Genomic DNA, 16,963 nt, shown 5'->3' on the forward strand with positions numbered 1-16,963 from the left:
CACCACCACCAATAAAGCACCAAAGGGCTTGGATTCAAGTGTGAAAGAATAGAACTGTGCTTCTTAAATTGTGGCGCCCAGAATTGGGGACAGTACTCCAGGTGTGGTCTGACCAAGGCGGAATAGAGTGGGAAGAAAACACCTCAACTCTAGTATCCCATAACGATACACAGTACACGTAAGAAGATCACTGCAGGATCAGGCCAGTGACCCATCCTGTTCTTACAGCAGCCAACCAGATGCGCTGTGGGAAACCCGTAAGCAAGACATGAAAGCAGGACTTGTGATTCCCAGCAACAGATACTCACAACTTCATAACAATATCATTTGTATGCAGTTGGGTTGACTGTCCTACAACTGGAGGCTGCTTTTATTCTGAAGTTTTCACATTTGGTTTGGAAGATGAGACAGTGAGACTTCTGTATTCAAGGCAGAGATGCCAAGGTTATAGCTCTGCCCTTGGGCATATACAAGGGCAATCTAATGCATGCCTACTTGGGAATAGGTCCTACTAAACGCAATGAGTTGCATTCAACCTGGTGCATGCCCCCTAAATCTGTTCTGTGGGGTTCCCCCAACCTTCCCAAGTGGATTTGGGGATGCCGCAGGACGAGAGGGTGAAAGCTCCAGTACATAAACATAAACTGTTCGGCTTGCAACAAAGTTAAATACCGTATTTTCCCGTGTATAAGATGCCCCCATGTATAAAACAACCCCTATTTTTTAACCCAAAATTAAGAAATTAAGTTCTTTAGCTTTTTTGGGGGGGGGGGTGAGAGAGGTCACTATCGCCAATCGCTCACCCGCCTTCCCGCCACTGCCGATTGCTTGCCACAGCCACTGCCGATCGCACACCTCGCCACAGCCGCCAATTTTCTGCCTGCTTGCCGCCACTAACAGCCCACCCACTTCCCGCAGCCGCCAGTCACCTGCCTGCCTTGCCACAGCTGCCATTTGCCTGCCCAGTTGCCGCAGCCACAGCAAATCGCCAGCAGGCCTTGCCGCAGCCACCAATCACCTACCCAATCTTCTGCTTGCTGCTGCCATTAATCGCACATCCCCCCCCCCCGCATTCACTATCTGTGTATAAGATGACACCCAATTTTTGTCTAATTTTTTTAAAGCAAAAAGCATTGTCTTACACACGGGAAAATACGGTACCACCCAGTGGAACTCCTTAGTAAACATGTAAAATATTGCTATGTAAATTGGATGGTGGTGACAGCAGTTGTTTGTTTAAATATGTATACCCAACTTTCCATTTAAAAAATGCTAATGGCAGCTTGCAGTAAATTTAGAAACAAAATTTCACCGAAGAGTTAAACAATTCTTAAAGGCACTTAGAAAGGTTATATTTAATGCCTCAAAATAACTTAAGCAATGTTATCGAATATGCGTAAAATATCATAGACAGTAATGGGAAGTCAGGTTACAGATCCAGCAGTCTGGCCAGAAATATGGGTGCTTCTGAAGAATAGTCATGTGTGACCTTCTATGCCAGAGCTTCAATCTCCAAGTAAGACTGGAAGAGAACCAGAAGCAGCTCTCTTTCCATTGCTTTCCTGGCTTCCCAACACTGTCGTTGCCACTCATGGACGGGGTGAGGGGTGGGGAACTCAGTGTGGTGCAGTGCTTGGTGGCAGGAGTTTTGGTGGGCTGCATAGCCGCCACGCCGCCACGCCTCAACCCCCCCCATCTCTCTTGGTAAGCAGCAGTGTTGATATGCTAGAAGGGCAACAACACAGCCCCACTACTCTGTGCCACTGGCCGCTCCTAGAGAGATCCCTGCATGAAACCTCAGCAGGCTCAGTGTAAGCATTACTGAGCTAGATGGGCCAAAGGTCTGACTCAGTATAAGGCAGCCTCCTATGTTATGTTCTTATGAAGGAAGAGAGTCCACTCTCACCAGTGTCCCCCCTCAATCTTTGCATCTTGAAAACTCTGTTGCACCTTTCAGCCAGCTTTGGGGACTGTAATTAAGCTGTTTGGGAGAGAGTTTAGGCTTTAGGAAATAGTAAGCTTTTAAAAAATATATAGAAAGCTAAAAACGTATTTAAAAACATTTATTTATAGAAAGTAATTGTTTTCCCCGCCCTTCCAGTTCCTACTGTGATGTAGTGGTTGGACAGGGACCTGGGAGACACGGGTTTAAATCCCAACTTTAGGCCTCGTCACTGTCTCTCTGCCTAATCAACGTCACAGGGTTGTTGTGATGATAACATTGGGTTGGGGGAGAACCATGTGTGCCAGTTTTGAGTGCTTGGAGGAAAGTTGGGATATAAATGTAATCATAACAACAACAACAATTAGGATGATAAAAATAGTCTGAAATTATTTTTGTGTTTGCTGTAATATAAGCTATAGGAAGTGGGAAGAGGTAAGTAAGAAAATGTGATTGTTATAAGAATGGAAAGCATGAGTTTTGAAGGGGTGGTGATTTGGGGCAGGGAGGATGAAGGCAAGAATGCAGAAGTAGAGGTAAAGTAGAAGGGCTACAAATAATACAGGACGTACTTTGAGGAGAGGTGAAGTACTGGGAAAGAAGAGTTAATGTTTAGTAGGTTCTGTTAGGAATTTTAGACTGCAATCCAGTGCTCTCTCTCTTGGTAATAAGTCCCATTCAAACAGTGGGCCTTCCTTTTGAGGCAGTCTGATCAAACAGCATAGGATCAGATGGGAATCCTGTTCCTCTTTGTATTCAAAACTTTGGAAATACTATGCATCATTTTTGACCTTAATGTTTAGTTCTTCTTTTAAGCATTCATGAACATCTGTTCCTTTTATATATATGTTTTGCTTAATATGGATAAAGTGTTAGCTTTAAAAAAGTAGTTGACGTGGAAGTTGAATTAGATTTTCATAATCATAGGATGAATGTTCTGAGTAAAATAAAAATCAGAGTGAGGGAAGGCTTGACTCATTAAACACTGCGTGAATCAAATATTTCCCCCTTATGCTTTAGTTTCTCACATGGTCATTGAGGAAGTGAGCTGCATACAGAGCCACCTTGAAATTGAGAAGACATGCCGTGAAAGTGCAGAAGCTCTGGCCACTAAGGTAAGAATATATATTTTATTTTTCCTCTCTGTGGAACACCTACGGTAATCTGAGGGTTTCTGAAACACTGATTCATTGTGGCTGGCAAGCTTAAGTCGCATAACAATGATGCTGATCCTTTGTAGTCCACTTGGAAGGCCTGAGAAGCTGTAAGGTCAGCAGAGGAGACTGGAACTACAATCCTTTACACACTTATTTAGGAGTAAGTGCCTCTGAACAGAATGACCCCCCTCCCAGTAAATATGCAAAGGATTGCTCTCTAATGTTGAGATCCTGTGCTGCTACCTGGCACTGATGGTCACGAAGAGTGAGGTTTAATATCTGAGATAATATGCATTGTGGGTGCATTCAAATGTGTAAGTTATTGTGTTAGATTCCCTGACAAAAGTGCTACTGCTTTTGTCCCATTTTCTTTCCATTTCTTTTAAAAAACAGTGTACGTCAGTTGCCCAAAGAGGTGTAAGAAGCCATGTCCACACAGGCATATTCAGACATGCGTTTTCCTTTCACGCTGCAGTACCTATAGCGTTATGGAACTGTGGCTTTTTAACCAAGACACCACCATGTTGTGCTAAATTTCATTCGGTGTCACTACTCCCCTACCCTTTCTGCACATGCATGTGTCTGTCCCTGCACAATTCCCCCATGAGACCAACAGGAAAGAACTGTATGCCAGTACAGTATACCACTCCAAATTTCATCACCTGACTCCCTCAGTTTTCTGGGTTTCTGTGATTTGTGTGCTTTTTTCTGGAACCAAGTAACACAGAAACAAGCACTGAATAGATGCCATTAGTTTTCCAGTAGTGGCTTTTACATTGTGTGAAGGCTCAAATATAATTCGGAAATTAACAGTCAGGGAAATGGAATAAACAGGTGTGTGGATGCAGCCAGTACGTCTTGCACCTAGGAAGGGTGTGCCCAGCCCCGCCCAACCTGACACCCCAGTATATATGTGCAATCAGTTCCATACTTGTCAGTGCTGAAGGATGTGCCCTCAGATTCATTGCATGACAAAATTCCTACATGGAAAGCACTCCAGTGTAGAATATGGCCTGCAACTTCTATGAAAAATAGTCATATTATGATTATAGATGCTTCTGTTTTGTTGCATATGCAGGGGAGTCGTCATTGGTCAAATACGTGTGTGTGCAGTCATGATATGTGACAATCTTGAGTTTTATGTTATTTCCGACAAAAAAAGAGCTCTATGAAGCAGCCCTGAATTTGGTTGCTTGAGCCAGAAAGCGGGGAGAGGATGAGAAGTTGACTGTTTACTTTTGGACGTAATAAAGGTTGTTTTGCTTTCTTTCTTTCAAGCAATGCAATATGTGTGTTAGTATTTTATTTGCTTAATATGTGGAGTCCCCTAAAGATAGATTTGCTTGACTGGGTTTTCAAGCTTTTAAAAAAACAAAGCAAAAAAAAAAAGATAATTCATTGAATGTTTACTTGTTTATTCTGCCTCCCTTCACCACTACCTCCCACATACCATTTTATGCATCTGGGTTAACTGATAAACAAGTTTAGAAATGCCCTGAGTGTCTGCGACATGAAAGAATAATGAACATTTCAGTGTGTGAATCAAATGGAAAAGTCAGCCAGAGTATTACATTTCAGGTGATTGTTTATGAAAGCAAACCGTGGAGCAAGCAAAAGGTGACCTGTACTGCTCTGTTGATTGCATCTAGGTTGATGAATTTACCAAGTATATAATTTTCTATATTCCATCTCATCAGAAGTGCATTATTATTATTACAGAATGTTTTTATCTCTTCATGGATACACACACACACACACACACACACACACACACACACACACACACACGGTTGTGAATAACACATTTGAGCCACTTCATAATCAGAAAATGGATTGTGGCAATTTTGAGCCAAATTTCATTAGCAATGCTGGCTAGTCTGTGCATTTGTGCACGCTGCCCCCCCCTTGCAAAAACTCCTTCCCAAAGTACTTCTTCAGATGTAGCAGAAATCCCACCAGTAGGAAATCTTTTTTAATTTAGATGCATTAGCAATGTACTTTCTGGATATATTAACTTAATTGTTTGCATAATGATACTACATTAGGATTCATAATATAGTCAATCAACAAATAACTAAGAAAATGAATTTATGACTGTAACTATCATTTCTTTCCATTCTTTGCATGGAGTGACACACTCTGACAGCTAAGTAACTAGCACCTTCCTGTTTGGTTTGCTGTGTCAAAGCTGACTCACTCTTCAACCAACCCTGGAAGGGTTTCTCATATTTTCTGTCTAGATCTTTAGGAGTGAAACACACTTAGAGGAACTAGCAGTGCAGGGTGACTGGGAAGATCTCCCTCTTTCAAACATCTAGGCTGAGGATTTGTGTCTTGAGGACAAGAGTGGTGATCTCTTCTTACTATGCGGTGTCCCTTACCAGGAAAAGAAGATCTTGTGTCTTCGGGCTCATCCATGCTTCCGTGCCTAGAAATAATGGGTCCAAGTGGTTGTTTTCTGCTTGTCCTGTGCTTTCCCCTGCTCTTTAGTGCTGGATCAGGGCAAATGTCAATCTGCAGAAAACCAGATTGACATTTCAGCGGTAAAGACTGAGCTTCCCGAGGGGAAAGCAGCAGGACAAGTGGAAGTCTGGATGAGCCCTTTGAGTGACTTTTTGCTATTATAAATGTTGGACCGGGGAGGTTATGAGAAAGCACAAGTGCCTTATGTTCCCTTGGTAATTCTAGATATAATTGAAAATAAAAGTTGGACATCTCCCATGGGCAGATCTGCAAGCTGCCCTTGCGTTGTGACCTTGTGCATCTCCCAACGGGGGTGGTTCCATTTTTTTATCATACAGAAAGAACAAACAAACAAACAAACAAACACAAAAGGAATGGGGAATGCCACCTGTTATGGATCATGTGGCCCATAACTTTGTAAGATAGATTGATTTTCTTTTAGTTGATTGCCTGTATGGCTTGGCTGCCTTGCTTTGATGGGCTTAAAAGAGGTTTGGACAAATCCATGGAGGATAAGGCTGTCAGTGGCTACTGACCCTGATGGCCGTGTTCTAGACCAGAGCTTTCCAAACTCTGTGTCGGCTGCAGTGTGTAGCTGTGTTGCGTGAACACTCCCTGCACTCCTCCCAGGTCTGGAAAGGGGTTAGCTTAACCTCTGGTTTGCTAGTAAAACTGAATTACTGTGTCACAAAATGATGTATGTCTAAAAAGTGTGTCAACAACAGGAAAAGTTTGGAAAGCTCTGTTCTAGGCTGCTGGAGTTTGCTCCTGAATACCATTTGCTTGTAGCCGCAGGAGGAAAGAGTGCTATTGCACTCAGGTCCTGCTTGCAGGCTTCACATGGGCATCTGGTTGGCCACTGTAAGAACAGGATGTAGTACAGGAGAGTTCCGCTTCCGCCTGCAGGAATGGCTGACCCTTGTTCCATCCCTCCGACCTTCATGAGGAATTCGGCGGTTGCCAGGGGAGTTAAAGGCAACCCCCTTACCTCTCCGGGGGTTACGGAGAGGGCCCGCGGGCCCGCGATGCCCCCAAACCCACTCCGACTGTTCAAGGAGTGGGGGGGGGGCCTGGGCTGAGAGCACTCATGAAATGTTGGATCTCCCGGACGCCAACTTGCAGAGTGGGATCTCCATGATTAAAGAAGATAATTAGGCGTATTCATGGACATGCTTCGGAAGGAGGGGAAGAAGCTCTGTTTACTGCCAAGGAATTTGTGCTGCTGAGGGTGAGAAGTCAAAGCTGTATTTTATCTGGAAGAAAGATTGATGGGGACGTAACGAGAAGGGAAGCGAACTTTTTTATTTTTTTTTCATATACTCTACGAGTTACTCAATACCTTCCCGGACGGGACGTCCTTGTTTGTTTGGAACAAATGAGAGATAAAGAATACCTGAGTGAGTAATGAACTATAAACTATTCTACTGAGCATATCCTTTGAAGTTGTAAAACTACTGAAGAGAGAGGCCCCCCTTTAACTGGACGGTCGGAGTCCCTGGAATGCGTTCGGTGGATTTATGGTTGTGACGCACTTTGAATTTGAACAGCGATCCGAAGCTAAGTTCAGCTACAGGGCAAGGAGAGCCACAAACTTATCAAGAGTCTATACATAAGGTGACTGCTGTTTCTTTGCCTGAAAAAGCTGTAAATTTTACAAAGATCGGTGGTTTAAAAAATAAAAAGCTTAAGAAAGCGAAAGTGATCTAAGCTTTTTAAGATGGCGCTGCTCCGTGTTGAAAGGCTGACACAACAGGACATTCCAGACAGAAGATATATGGGGGGGGGGCAGGACGATTAAAACTCACACAGGAGAAAGAATATATGTGAACTCTCGTTTGATACTTATTTCAGCAGCTGTGAAAAAATCGGATGAAAGAAGAAAATATTTTAGTGACTGGTGGGGAATGATCGGGATTATTTTGGATTTTGAGAGAAGATTTGGACTTTAGAAAAAGACGGCAGTAGATGGGTGCGAGGAATCCCCAAATTTTTGAAGCATGGGAACTCCAGAAAATATTATATGATTTGGCATAATATTCGGTTTAATTGATATGTATTTGTATAATTTGAAATAATGAATGTGATATAATCGTGTTTTAATTGGAAAATTAATAAAAATAGATTATATAAAAAAGAAAGAACAGGATGTAGTACTAGATGGGGCATTGGCCTGTTCCAGAAGGACTCTTCTTATGCTTGAATAGAGGATATAATTGCACTTGTTCAACTATCTATTTTATATACAGTATGCTCTACACCAGGCATCCCCAAACCTTGGCCCTCCAGATGTTTTGGACTACAATTCCCATCTTCCCCGACCACTGGTCCTGTTAGCTAGGGATCATCATGAGAATTGTAGGCCAAAACATCTGGAGGGCCGCAGTTTGGGGATGCCTACTCTACACTATACTACAGAGACAGGCAAGCTTTTTTTTCCTGACAAGGGCTGCATTCCCTTGAGGGACAGCAGTGAGGGACCACATATACCAATGAGCAAAACATGGGTAGGGACTGAGCAAAAGGTGGGCAAGGCCACTCTTCTTCTTCTTCTTCTTCTTCTTCTTCTTCTTCTTCTTCTTCTTCTTCTTCTTCTTCTTCTTCTTTTCTTCTCTTCTTCTTCTTCTTCTTCCTATTATTATTATTATTATTATTATTATTATTATTATTATTATTATTATTATCTGACTGGGTTGCCCCAGCCACTCTGGGCAGTTTCCAGTGAAATATAAAAACTCAATAAAACATCAAACATTACATGTCAAACCAAGAAGCCCTCTGCCTGGTTCCCTGTAACTCCACTTCTCACAATGAGGGAACCGCCAGAAGGCCCTCAGAGCTGGACCTCAGTGTCTTGGCTTAACGATGGGGGTGGAGGCGCTCCTTCAGGTATACAAGACTGAGTCTGTTTAGGGCTTTAAATGTCAGCACCAACATTTTTGTTTTCTGTCACTTCTTTTTCTCTCTTTCTGCAGCCCCTTTCTCTATTTGCCGCCACTCTAATCCTTGTCTCCCCTCATCTTCCAATCTGCATGAAACTGATTCACCCATCCCTAGCTGCAAAACCAGATCCAGCTATATACTGTGTTTCAATAAACCGGAGGCTGCCAGTCTCCCCCACCCTAAGCAATCAATCACTATTATGTGAGGATCTGTCCAAGAAATCAAAACAGAGATCATGCAAGTTTGGGAGAGTTTACCAATCAATTTGGGCAAGGCCATGCTTGCTGCTATAACACTGTCCATGTTTGTGGCAGAAATTGTGCCTACATTTCACAATTCAAGGGTTTCCAGTATCACATGGGGTACAGCTAGGAGCAGGGTAGTTGCTATGTATTCAGGAATGCATTGAAACTTTTCAGATTTTTCAGGAGTGGATTGGTAGGGACCTGTCTATCAGCCTATTCTCTGCACCTGCAATTATTTTTTAGTATGCATGCTTTCTGAATTATTAGGTCTATGGCAGCCTCTTGTACATCTTGTAATACAAAATAATTTAGGGGGGGTGAAAGCTATGCAAGCCACTGAGCCCCCTCCACACCAAGTTGCAGGATTATGATACTTGTCTCTATCTTGCATAGATCATGGAGACTGCCTGCTATGATTTTAGCAGGTGTTTTCAGGGTTTCCCCTAAGTGAACAATGTCCTCATTTGTAAGGCTTGGCCATGCTAGTATGTAGTGTTTTAGTGCAGTGCATATTTCAGAATATGACAAAAGCATGGCATATTATAAGGGCTCCCAATGTGCAAATGAGTAGGATAACCTTGTCAATTTCTGCTCTTTTGGTTTTATTAGACATTGGAACTTGACTCCGTATTTATAAAACCTCTTCTATTGCTGATCTGGAATAATCATGGCTGCTGTGAACACTTTCCTTCTGTTAATGAAAATGTACATTCAGGGGCAAAAACAGTAGAAATGAAAGGATTGGGGAGTGCTAAAATAAGCATAGTGATTGTCTAGCATAGTCTTTCTGTTCTCTCTCTTGTTCTGCTGACCTCCTTTCAAAATTGATTTTTCAGACTCTTTATGAAAACCTTTCTTTTTCTCCTAACCCCCACCCCACCTCCATTTCTGCAAAACTCTTCTTTGAAATTCAGAGAATTGGTGCAGCTTTCTGTGGTTTAAGTCAGGTGAGCTATTTAATCTTGAATCAAGATGCTCACTAGACAACCACACTTAAAAACAATGCAGAGGCAGGGTGGCCCTACCATGAAATATGATGGGGCAGTTGCCTCTGGTGGCAGGTGCTGTGAGGTGGAGAGAACAGCATTATGGATGTGGAGGATAGAGCGGAGTGTTCCATGTTGCCTCTGTCCCTCTGATCTTACCTGCTGGGTGGAGGACATTTTCCATTCCCCCAAATGCCCACTGCAGAGTTTAAGAAAAGCTAGGTAGCATCTAGAGCAGGGCTGGGCAACCTTTGGCCTTCTACACATTGCTGAATTACAAATTCCTGACCATGGCCACGATAGGTGGGATTGATGGGAGTTGGAGTGCAACAGCATCTGATGGGCACCAGGTTCCCCAGTCCTGATCTAAAGGTTCACTTCCTTTGGAGTAACTTTCTGTTGGACAAAGGGAACTGCTGGATACAACTCCTTACTCTGCTTCTGAAGTCTGAACATTCCACTCTACTCCAGCCACCAGAAGCTGTTTTTTTCTTTCTTTCTGAAACGCTTGCTTGACACACTCCTCAGTTCCATCTCAGCGAGTGTTTCAGATTCGTATCATTTATGCTTGGTGGCCTTGGGATGACTGACATGTTCTATTTCATTTAAGAAAGGAAATAGAAAGGCTTTTTTTTTAAGCAACGGAGTATGTGCTTTGAATTTTGTAGCTGAACAAAGAAAACAAGACTCTGAAAAGAATCAGCATGTTGTACATGGCAAAACTGGGGCCAGATATAATCACTGAAGAAATAAACATTGATGATGAAGAATCGTCCACAGATACGGAAGGTAGTCCAGGGGCATGTGACTCGGTGCTTTGCCAGCAGATGATAAAAGGTGGGTGCTTGCTTCTGAATTAGGGTGGGGTGCCTTTTCAAAAAGCGAGCATGAATCAAGTTGAGTTGTACTGTAATGAGCAAATGTTTGTCTAGTTGTATAAGAGATTTTAGATGCAGCTAATGGGCTTCCAGTAGGATTTGAAACCAACCAATAGGGCCTGCACAGAGATGAAATTTTCATCATTAATGGGCTATTATTGTCCGAAGCTGGCTTTTACTGAGTCAGCCACTGATCCATTTATTATTAATTAATTAATTAATTGCAAGTATTTTGTGTTTTTATACTGTAAACCACCCTGTGATCTTTGGATGAAGGGTTGTATAATAATATATAATAATACTCTGGCAGCAGCTTTTTGGGATTTCAGACAGGAATCTTTTGCAGCCATACCTGAACACGCCAGGGATTGAACCTATGACCTCTTGCATTCAAAGCATGGACTATACCATTGAGAACTGCAACCCTTTCTAAGGGATGCCTGGTTTCTAAGGCAGGCTGAGAGATGCATTGTGCACTGCAGAACTGAACTCAAAACAGTTGAGAGCCTGCTGCATCAGGCCAATGGCCAATTAGTTTAGCATCCTGTTCTCACAGAGGCCAGCCAGATGCCTGTGGGAACCCTGCAAGCAGGATCCGGGCACAAGAGCCCTCGCCCCTCCTGTGGTTCCCAGCAACTGGTATTCAGAAGCATTACTGCCTCTGAATTTCTGGCTTTTCAGACTACGATGTCTCTGCAATGAAAATCCAAGTAAGACAAAGGACCAGACAAGGCAAACTTGTAATGGTATCTGCATGTAAGGCACCTGCCTTCTTAATAATTTAAGAACCTATTGATGACCGATTCTTCAGCTTTTCCTGCCGGTGTCTGTCTTTGTGTGCTTAATTGTGTGTGTTTTTGTCTCAAATGAAAAATGAACTCCCACCACCGCTCTTGAAAATGTAGATCTGCGGGATCAAATTATATCTCTTCAGGAGGAAAAGAAGGCCTTAGCCATTGAGCTGGAAAACCTGAGGAGCAAATTAGTAGAAGAAATTGTGGATGTAAGTATTGTGTCAGGAAAGCAGAGAGTTGGTGAATGCGATGTTGACTTTTTGTGCCTGGTTTTTGGTTTATGACTGTCCACTGTGAAGTTAATTGGATAATCCCACAGGTTCCTCAGAACTGTTAACTGCTCTCTCTTTTTTTAAAGGGTGGGAGGCTTTCCATTGTCCACTTCCCCTCTCAAATATCTATTTTCCTTTCGATGAATCATTATCTGTTGGATCCTAGAAAAAGGAATGTGGTAAACAATTTGTATCAGCATCTGAATGTTTGTGCACTCAGATGGATTGCCCTGATATTACAAAGTAACCAAACTCCAGTGCAGTCCCATACTAGGGCTGAACATGGGGGCTTTTAAGGTAGTTTTTTGGGGGAGGGGTAACCTCTCCCAACCAGCTTTTTCTCCAGTGTCAGGATTTTGGAGCTTTGTATCACAACCATCAGCTGGTCTCCAAAATCCGTAAGAGGAGATGAAGGCAGAAAGTATGACTCAAAAGCACTCCTAACTTCACCAAAGTGGAGATCAGCAACCCCCTCATTGCTGTTTGATGCTATTGTATTACCCTGTACATATCTGCAGCCAGAGAGAGACTTAGCTGTGTGTCTATTAGACTCCTGCCCCCTCCATCTCCCACAAGCGATCTTGCTAGCTAAGATTCCACATCCTTGTATGCAAGGGCTTTAAAATCTCCTTGCTGTGCATGAAGTACTTATTGCTACTTCTCAGCTCGTGGTTATTATTCAGTAAAGCACTTTAAGGTATTCTAGCTGTTTCTGTGCAGCTTTGGTTGGTATGCTGAGCAAACATATTAAAAAGTAAATTCCTTTGAAACCAAGGAGTGTGTCAGAGTAACTTAAGATTGCTCGGTTAGCTAGAAAAATTATGGACAAAAAAGGCTTGTCACTTCTTACAGGCACATCAGCAAGAGCAGAAAAGAACATGGGAGAACTCTGAACAGGCCAATACCTAATGAAATACCAGTGTTAGCATATTGGTTGAGTTACAGCCAAATCTCATACCATGTGCTGTAAATAATTAAGTGTTTTTGTTTTCCTGATGATCTATGTTAGGTTTTATGCTCAGTCAGTAGAGCATGAGACTCTTAATCTCAGGGTTGTGGGTTCAAGCTCCATGTTGGGCAAAATATTTCCTGTATTGTAGGGGGTTGAGCTAGATGACCCCTGTGGTGCCTTCCAACATTTCAGTTCTATGATTCTATGTCTCCCCCTACTTCACAGGTAAATAAAGTCAAGGAAGAAAATGCAGTTTTGACATCCGAAGTTCAGAAGCAGCAGAAGGTGTTGGAAAAATGTAACCGAAGTACGTACGTTTGCTTCATAGTCATCTTCTCCTCCAGTTTGCTTTCTCAACACTGCCATTTGGAGAGCCTTGTTACTGCAGTTCCTCTCCTATATAGAATACAGCAAGGCCCAAATCAGAAAACATATCTAGTTTTGTGTACTCTTTTTTAAAATCTTCCTGGTTTTATTTGAATATTATTTATAATTGTTGTATATTCTTTTTATGTACATTGCTTAGGATTTTATAAAAAGTAATTAGTTTATAAATTATTGTAAGTAAATAAAATAAAAGCCAGAATCAGGGGAGCAAGGCTGATCCAACAGACTCTTCTTACGTTCTTACCTATAGAACAGGTTTCTCCATTACTAAACATTATCAATACATAGCTCCCAGCCCCACAATTTGATTGTAAAACACTGGTTCATGAAGTTGGGGCCAAGCCTGCTGGCTAAAATTACCCAGAATGTGCACAGATATTGTGCAGGCTCTTTTGTATTGTTCTGCCCACACAGCTCAACCGGGACTTGAAAGTAGTAACAATCAACTCTTCAAAATCTCTTAATGATTGCTCACAAGCCCTGATTTTGCAACATACTTCAGCTCTAAGAGTCAGTTTTCAGAATAATTGCATAGAATTTCAAAATCTATATACTCAGTAAATCCACTGTGTGCTTGGAAGCACTTCCTCGCCAGAGCCAAAACAGTCAAAGCACCATGAAAAGGCCCTTTGCAATATGAATTAGAAACTGCCAAGAGACAACCAATTTTCAACTTGCATTTCATAAGGAAAGATGCGACAGTGAGGAAGATTTAAAAGAGATTTGCTGGGCACGGCCAGAATTTTGCACCTGATCTGCACTGCCAGAATATTGCAAACCAAGAATCAGGCCTAGCTGCAAAACTCAGTCCTAATGACCTGCAGTGAGCCACAGCTGGAACTGGTTAGGACGCCCTCTCCTTATTGTCTCACTGCCTTTTTGCCCCTCCCCATCTACCTTCCAATAAGCAGCAGTGATGCAACCAATCAGGTGAGCGAGGCCAGCCCACAATGCTGTTTTAGATTTTGTTTAGATTGGGCTTAGATTGTTTATATCTGCCTTGGGTGAAAGGCAGATTATAAATACTTCTAATAAATAACGACAACACATCTTTGTTTTTGGAAAAAGACAAGACATGTTTCCTTCCCCCCAGTGAAGCTATTTGCACAGAAGACAGTCTTCCACCCCACTGCACTACAGTTCTGGGATTATTTATCCACCAATGCAGTATTGCAGCAAAAGCTTTTATGGTTGCATGCAACCATAAATCTTGTGTAATCTTGTTTCATGGCATAATACAACATGTCATTTTGAAGTTTATATATTTGATGCACTTTGTATATGAACTGCAATGGGTTGCTGCTGGTGGTCACTTTTATTTTGCTTCCTAATTTGTTGTTCATCTTTGTGTGTTGTTATGTGTTGTGGTGTGTTTGGATTTGTTTTGTCTTTTTTGTGCTTTAAATAGTGTCTGTACTGGCAGTAGAAGAATATGAAGAGCTGCAAGTAAACTTTGAATTGGAGAAAGATCTGCGGCAGAGAGCAGAATCCTTTGCACAGGAGGTATGTAAGCCAACAGAATCTACAAATCAAATCAGTTTTTGAAACATGGATTTTTAAAAATGACCTAAGTAAGGAATGAAGGTTATATATGCCACATACGTTAAATATGTGCAGTACGCAAACAGTCTAGAATAAGGTGTGGGGAGGGATGTATTCATAAGTAAGCGAAAGCCAAGACGTAATGGCCCATCAGTTGGGGGAAATTTTATTATTATTTTCTGTTCTTTGCAATAGTAGTCAATATTTTACAGAATATTTTTTAATGTAAAAAAACAACATCAAAATCAGTTAATACCATTTGTATGTGTATGTCCAGTCAATCTGTCAAGGTTCATATATATGCCACAACTGTAATAAGACTAGTGTTTGTAGATTGTATGTCTACCCAGTTGTATGAAGTTTGCCATGTGGCTTATCAGCATTGAATGTGGCTTATCTCTCTGTAAAATTGGGGCTCCATGTGGTATATACTATTTCTATATGCCCTCTGGGTTGTGGGTTGGGGTCCTAATCTGTAAAATGCACTCAGCTTTTGTTTCAGGGAGGGGCCATAGCTCTGTGGTAGAGCACATAGCTTACATGCAGAAGGTCTCAGGTTTGATTCTGCATGTGGGGTTGGTGAAAACCCTGAGGAGGTGCTGCCAGTCAGTGAAGACAGTACTAAACTAGATGAACCCAATGGCCTGTCTCAGTTTGAGGCATGGCTCAGTTTGAGGCAGCTTCCTATGTTTCTTTGGAAGTTTGTTTCCATATTAATTAGGTACATGTCCATCAAAAGAATGCTACCTAGGAAAATTAAGAGCTTACAGTAAATCAAGAAATGTGTACATGTCAAAAATTCCTATCAAGTTTAAGTTCATTCAATGAGAACCTTAATTCCAGAAGACCTTTTGTAGATACAGTGGTACCTCGGTCTATGAACAGTCCTGTTAACGAACTATTTGGGCAACGGACTCTGCAAAACCGCAAGTAGGTGTTCTGGCTAACGTACTTTGCCTTGGAAGCCGAACAGAAGCTGAACAGTGGAAGGGCACCGGCGGCGGGAGGCCTCAGTAGGGAAAGCGCACCTCGGTTTAAGAACACTTTGGTTTAAGAACAGACTTCCAGAACGAATTAAGTTTGTAGACTGAGGTACCACTGTATTGAAAGCCAGCCTTATCAGCCCATACTTGATGGTTTCTCACTGGTTGATCCACCTCAGAGGCACTAAATTATGTCCTTGTTTTATCCTGCTGAAAGGTTTAGTTTCTACCTTACCAAACCAGGTGCATTCAGTTATGTGTGGCTCTATCATATTGCATTGCTCAGGAACTAATTCTGGCAGGGTGAGTGTTTTGTATACTGAAGTGTGTTGCAAAACCACTTTTTAATGTTGAATTGAATGACACTATCAGATTAGATTTAAAACACAGATATGTCCCATAAAGGTATGGAGGTGGGCTTGAGAATATGTGGGTGATATCTGGCAGTGGCGGAGCTAACTGATCGGGCCCCTGGGGCGGGGCCTTCAAGGAGTCTGCCTGAGCTGAGGGGGAGGTGGCGGGCAGACCGTTAGGGGCAGCGTGGAGCCTGTGCGCACCCAAGCCACTTTTTCACTCCCAGGAGAGACACGTGGCTCGAGCACGCTGCAGGCTCTGTGGTGAGTGCTGCCTGGCATTTTGTCACCCCCCTCAGTGGCGACACCTGGCGCGGACCGCCCCTACTGCACCACCTTCCTCTGCCCTTGATATCTGGTGCAGCCTGACACTGAGGGTGTATGTGGGTTGGGAGCTAGGAAAGTTCCATTGACCTGCCTATCATTTTGCTCAATTTTACTGCCTATGTGTCAGTAATAAAGGTTCCATACACAATCTAATATGTGCATAATACAGTTGTTTTTAAAGTGCAATGCCTTTACTTATCTTGGTTACTTAGGATGCCCTTGTCATTGTGCAACACTTGGCAGACATTGTATTTAAAATCCAGTATTGAAAATTTGCATACAAAAAGGTCAAATGCTGTTATCTGCTTCCCCACCCCGCAACAGTAGAGGAAAACATTTATAATTTCCGACAGCCATGACCTCCTTGTATAAGAATGTTGCTCCTCTCATGAGATTGTATGCTGTTGATTCAGAGATATCAATGGGCTTTTTTAGTGACGAGCTCCACAATAACTCTCATTTAGATGCATTAATGGCCTTTGGGTTATTTTGTAATAACTCTTCCATTAATATGTGACGTGTCTCTAAATGGATTGAAAAACCTGCACTTATGAAAAGATTCTTATGTATAGCCTAGTTTGCAAAGGGCGGGAGCGAGGGGACCTGCTATATAACTATAATTAATGTAACACCCCATAGCTTCAGTTGTCATATACAGGAATTGGGTGAGGTCAGGGGACAAATACATTAGCCTTAGAATCTGAAACCTGTCACCTGCAGAGTATAGTGCCAAGGAATTCCA

The 16,963-nt window shown here is 42.3% G+C and overlaps 1 protein-coding gene across 2 annotated transcripts in view; it reads left to right on the forward strand.

Annotated features, from left to right (window-relative positions):
- Window positions 1-16,963, forward strand: part of SHTN1 (shootin 1) — a 75,729-nt gene that overhangs the window by 26,245 nt on the left and 32,521 nt on the right. The window contains exons 1-5 of one of the 2 annotated variants that reach the window (XM_088670530.1): window positions 2,945-3,057; window positions 10,402-10,570; window positions 11,517-11,614; window positions 12,855-12,936; window positions 14,425-14,519. In XM_088670530.1, coding sequence (XP_088526656.1) covers window positions 2,971-3,057; window positions 10,402-10,570; window positions 11,517-11,614; window positions 12,855-12,936; window positions 14,425-14,519 — 531 coding nt within the window. In that variant the 5' untranslated portion in view covers window positions 2,945-2,970. Of the gene's footprint in view, window positions 1-2,944; window positions 3,058-10,401; window positions 10,571-11,516; window positions 11,615-12,854; window positions 12,937-14,424; window positions 14,520-16,963 lie in introns of those variants that run through there. The other variant, XM_035137737.3, reaches the window with a different exon arrangement.

The sequence above is a fragment of the Zootoca vivipara genome, chromosome 5 (assembly GCF_965207765.1).
Source record: "Zootoca vivipara chromosome 5, rZooViv2.hap1.1, whole genome shotgun sequence".
Lineage (NCBI taxonomy): Eukaryota > Metazoa > Chordata > Lepidosauria > Squamata > Lacertidae > Zootoca > Zootoca vivipara.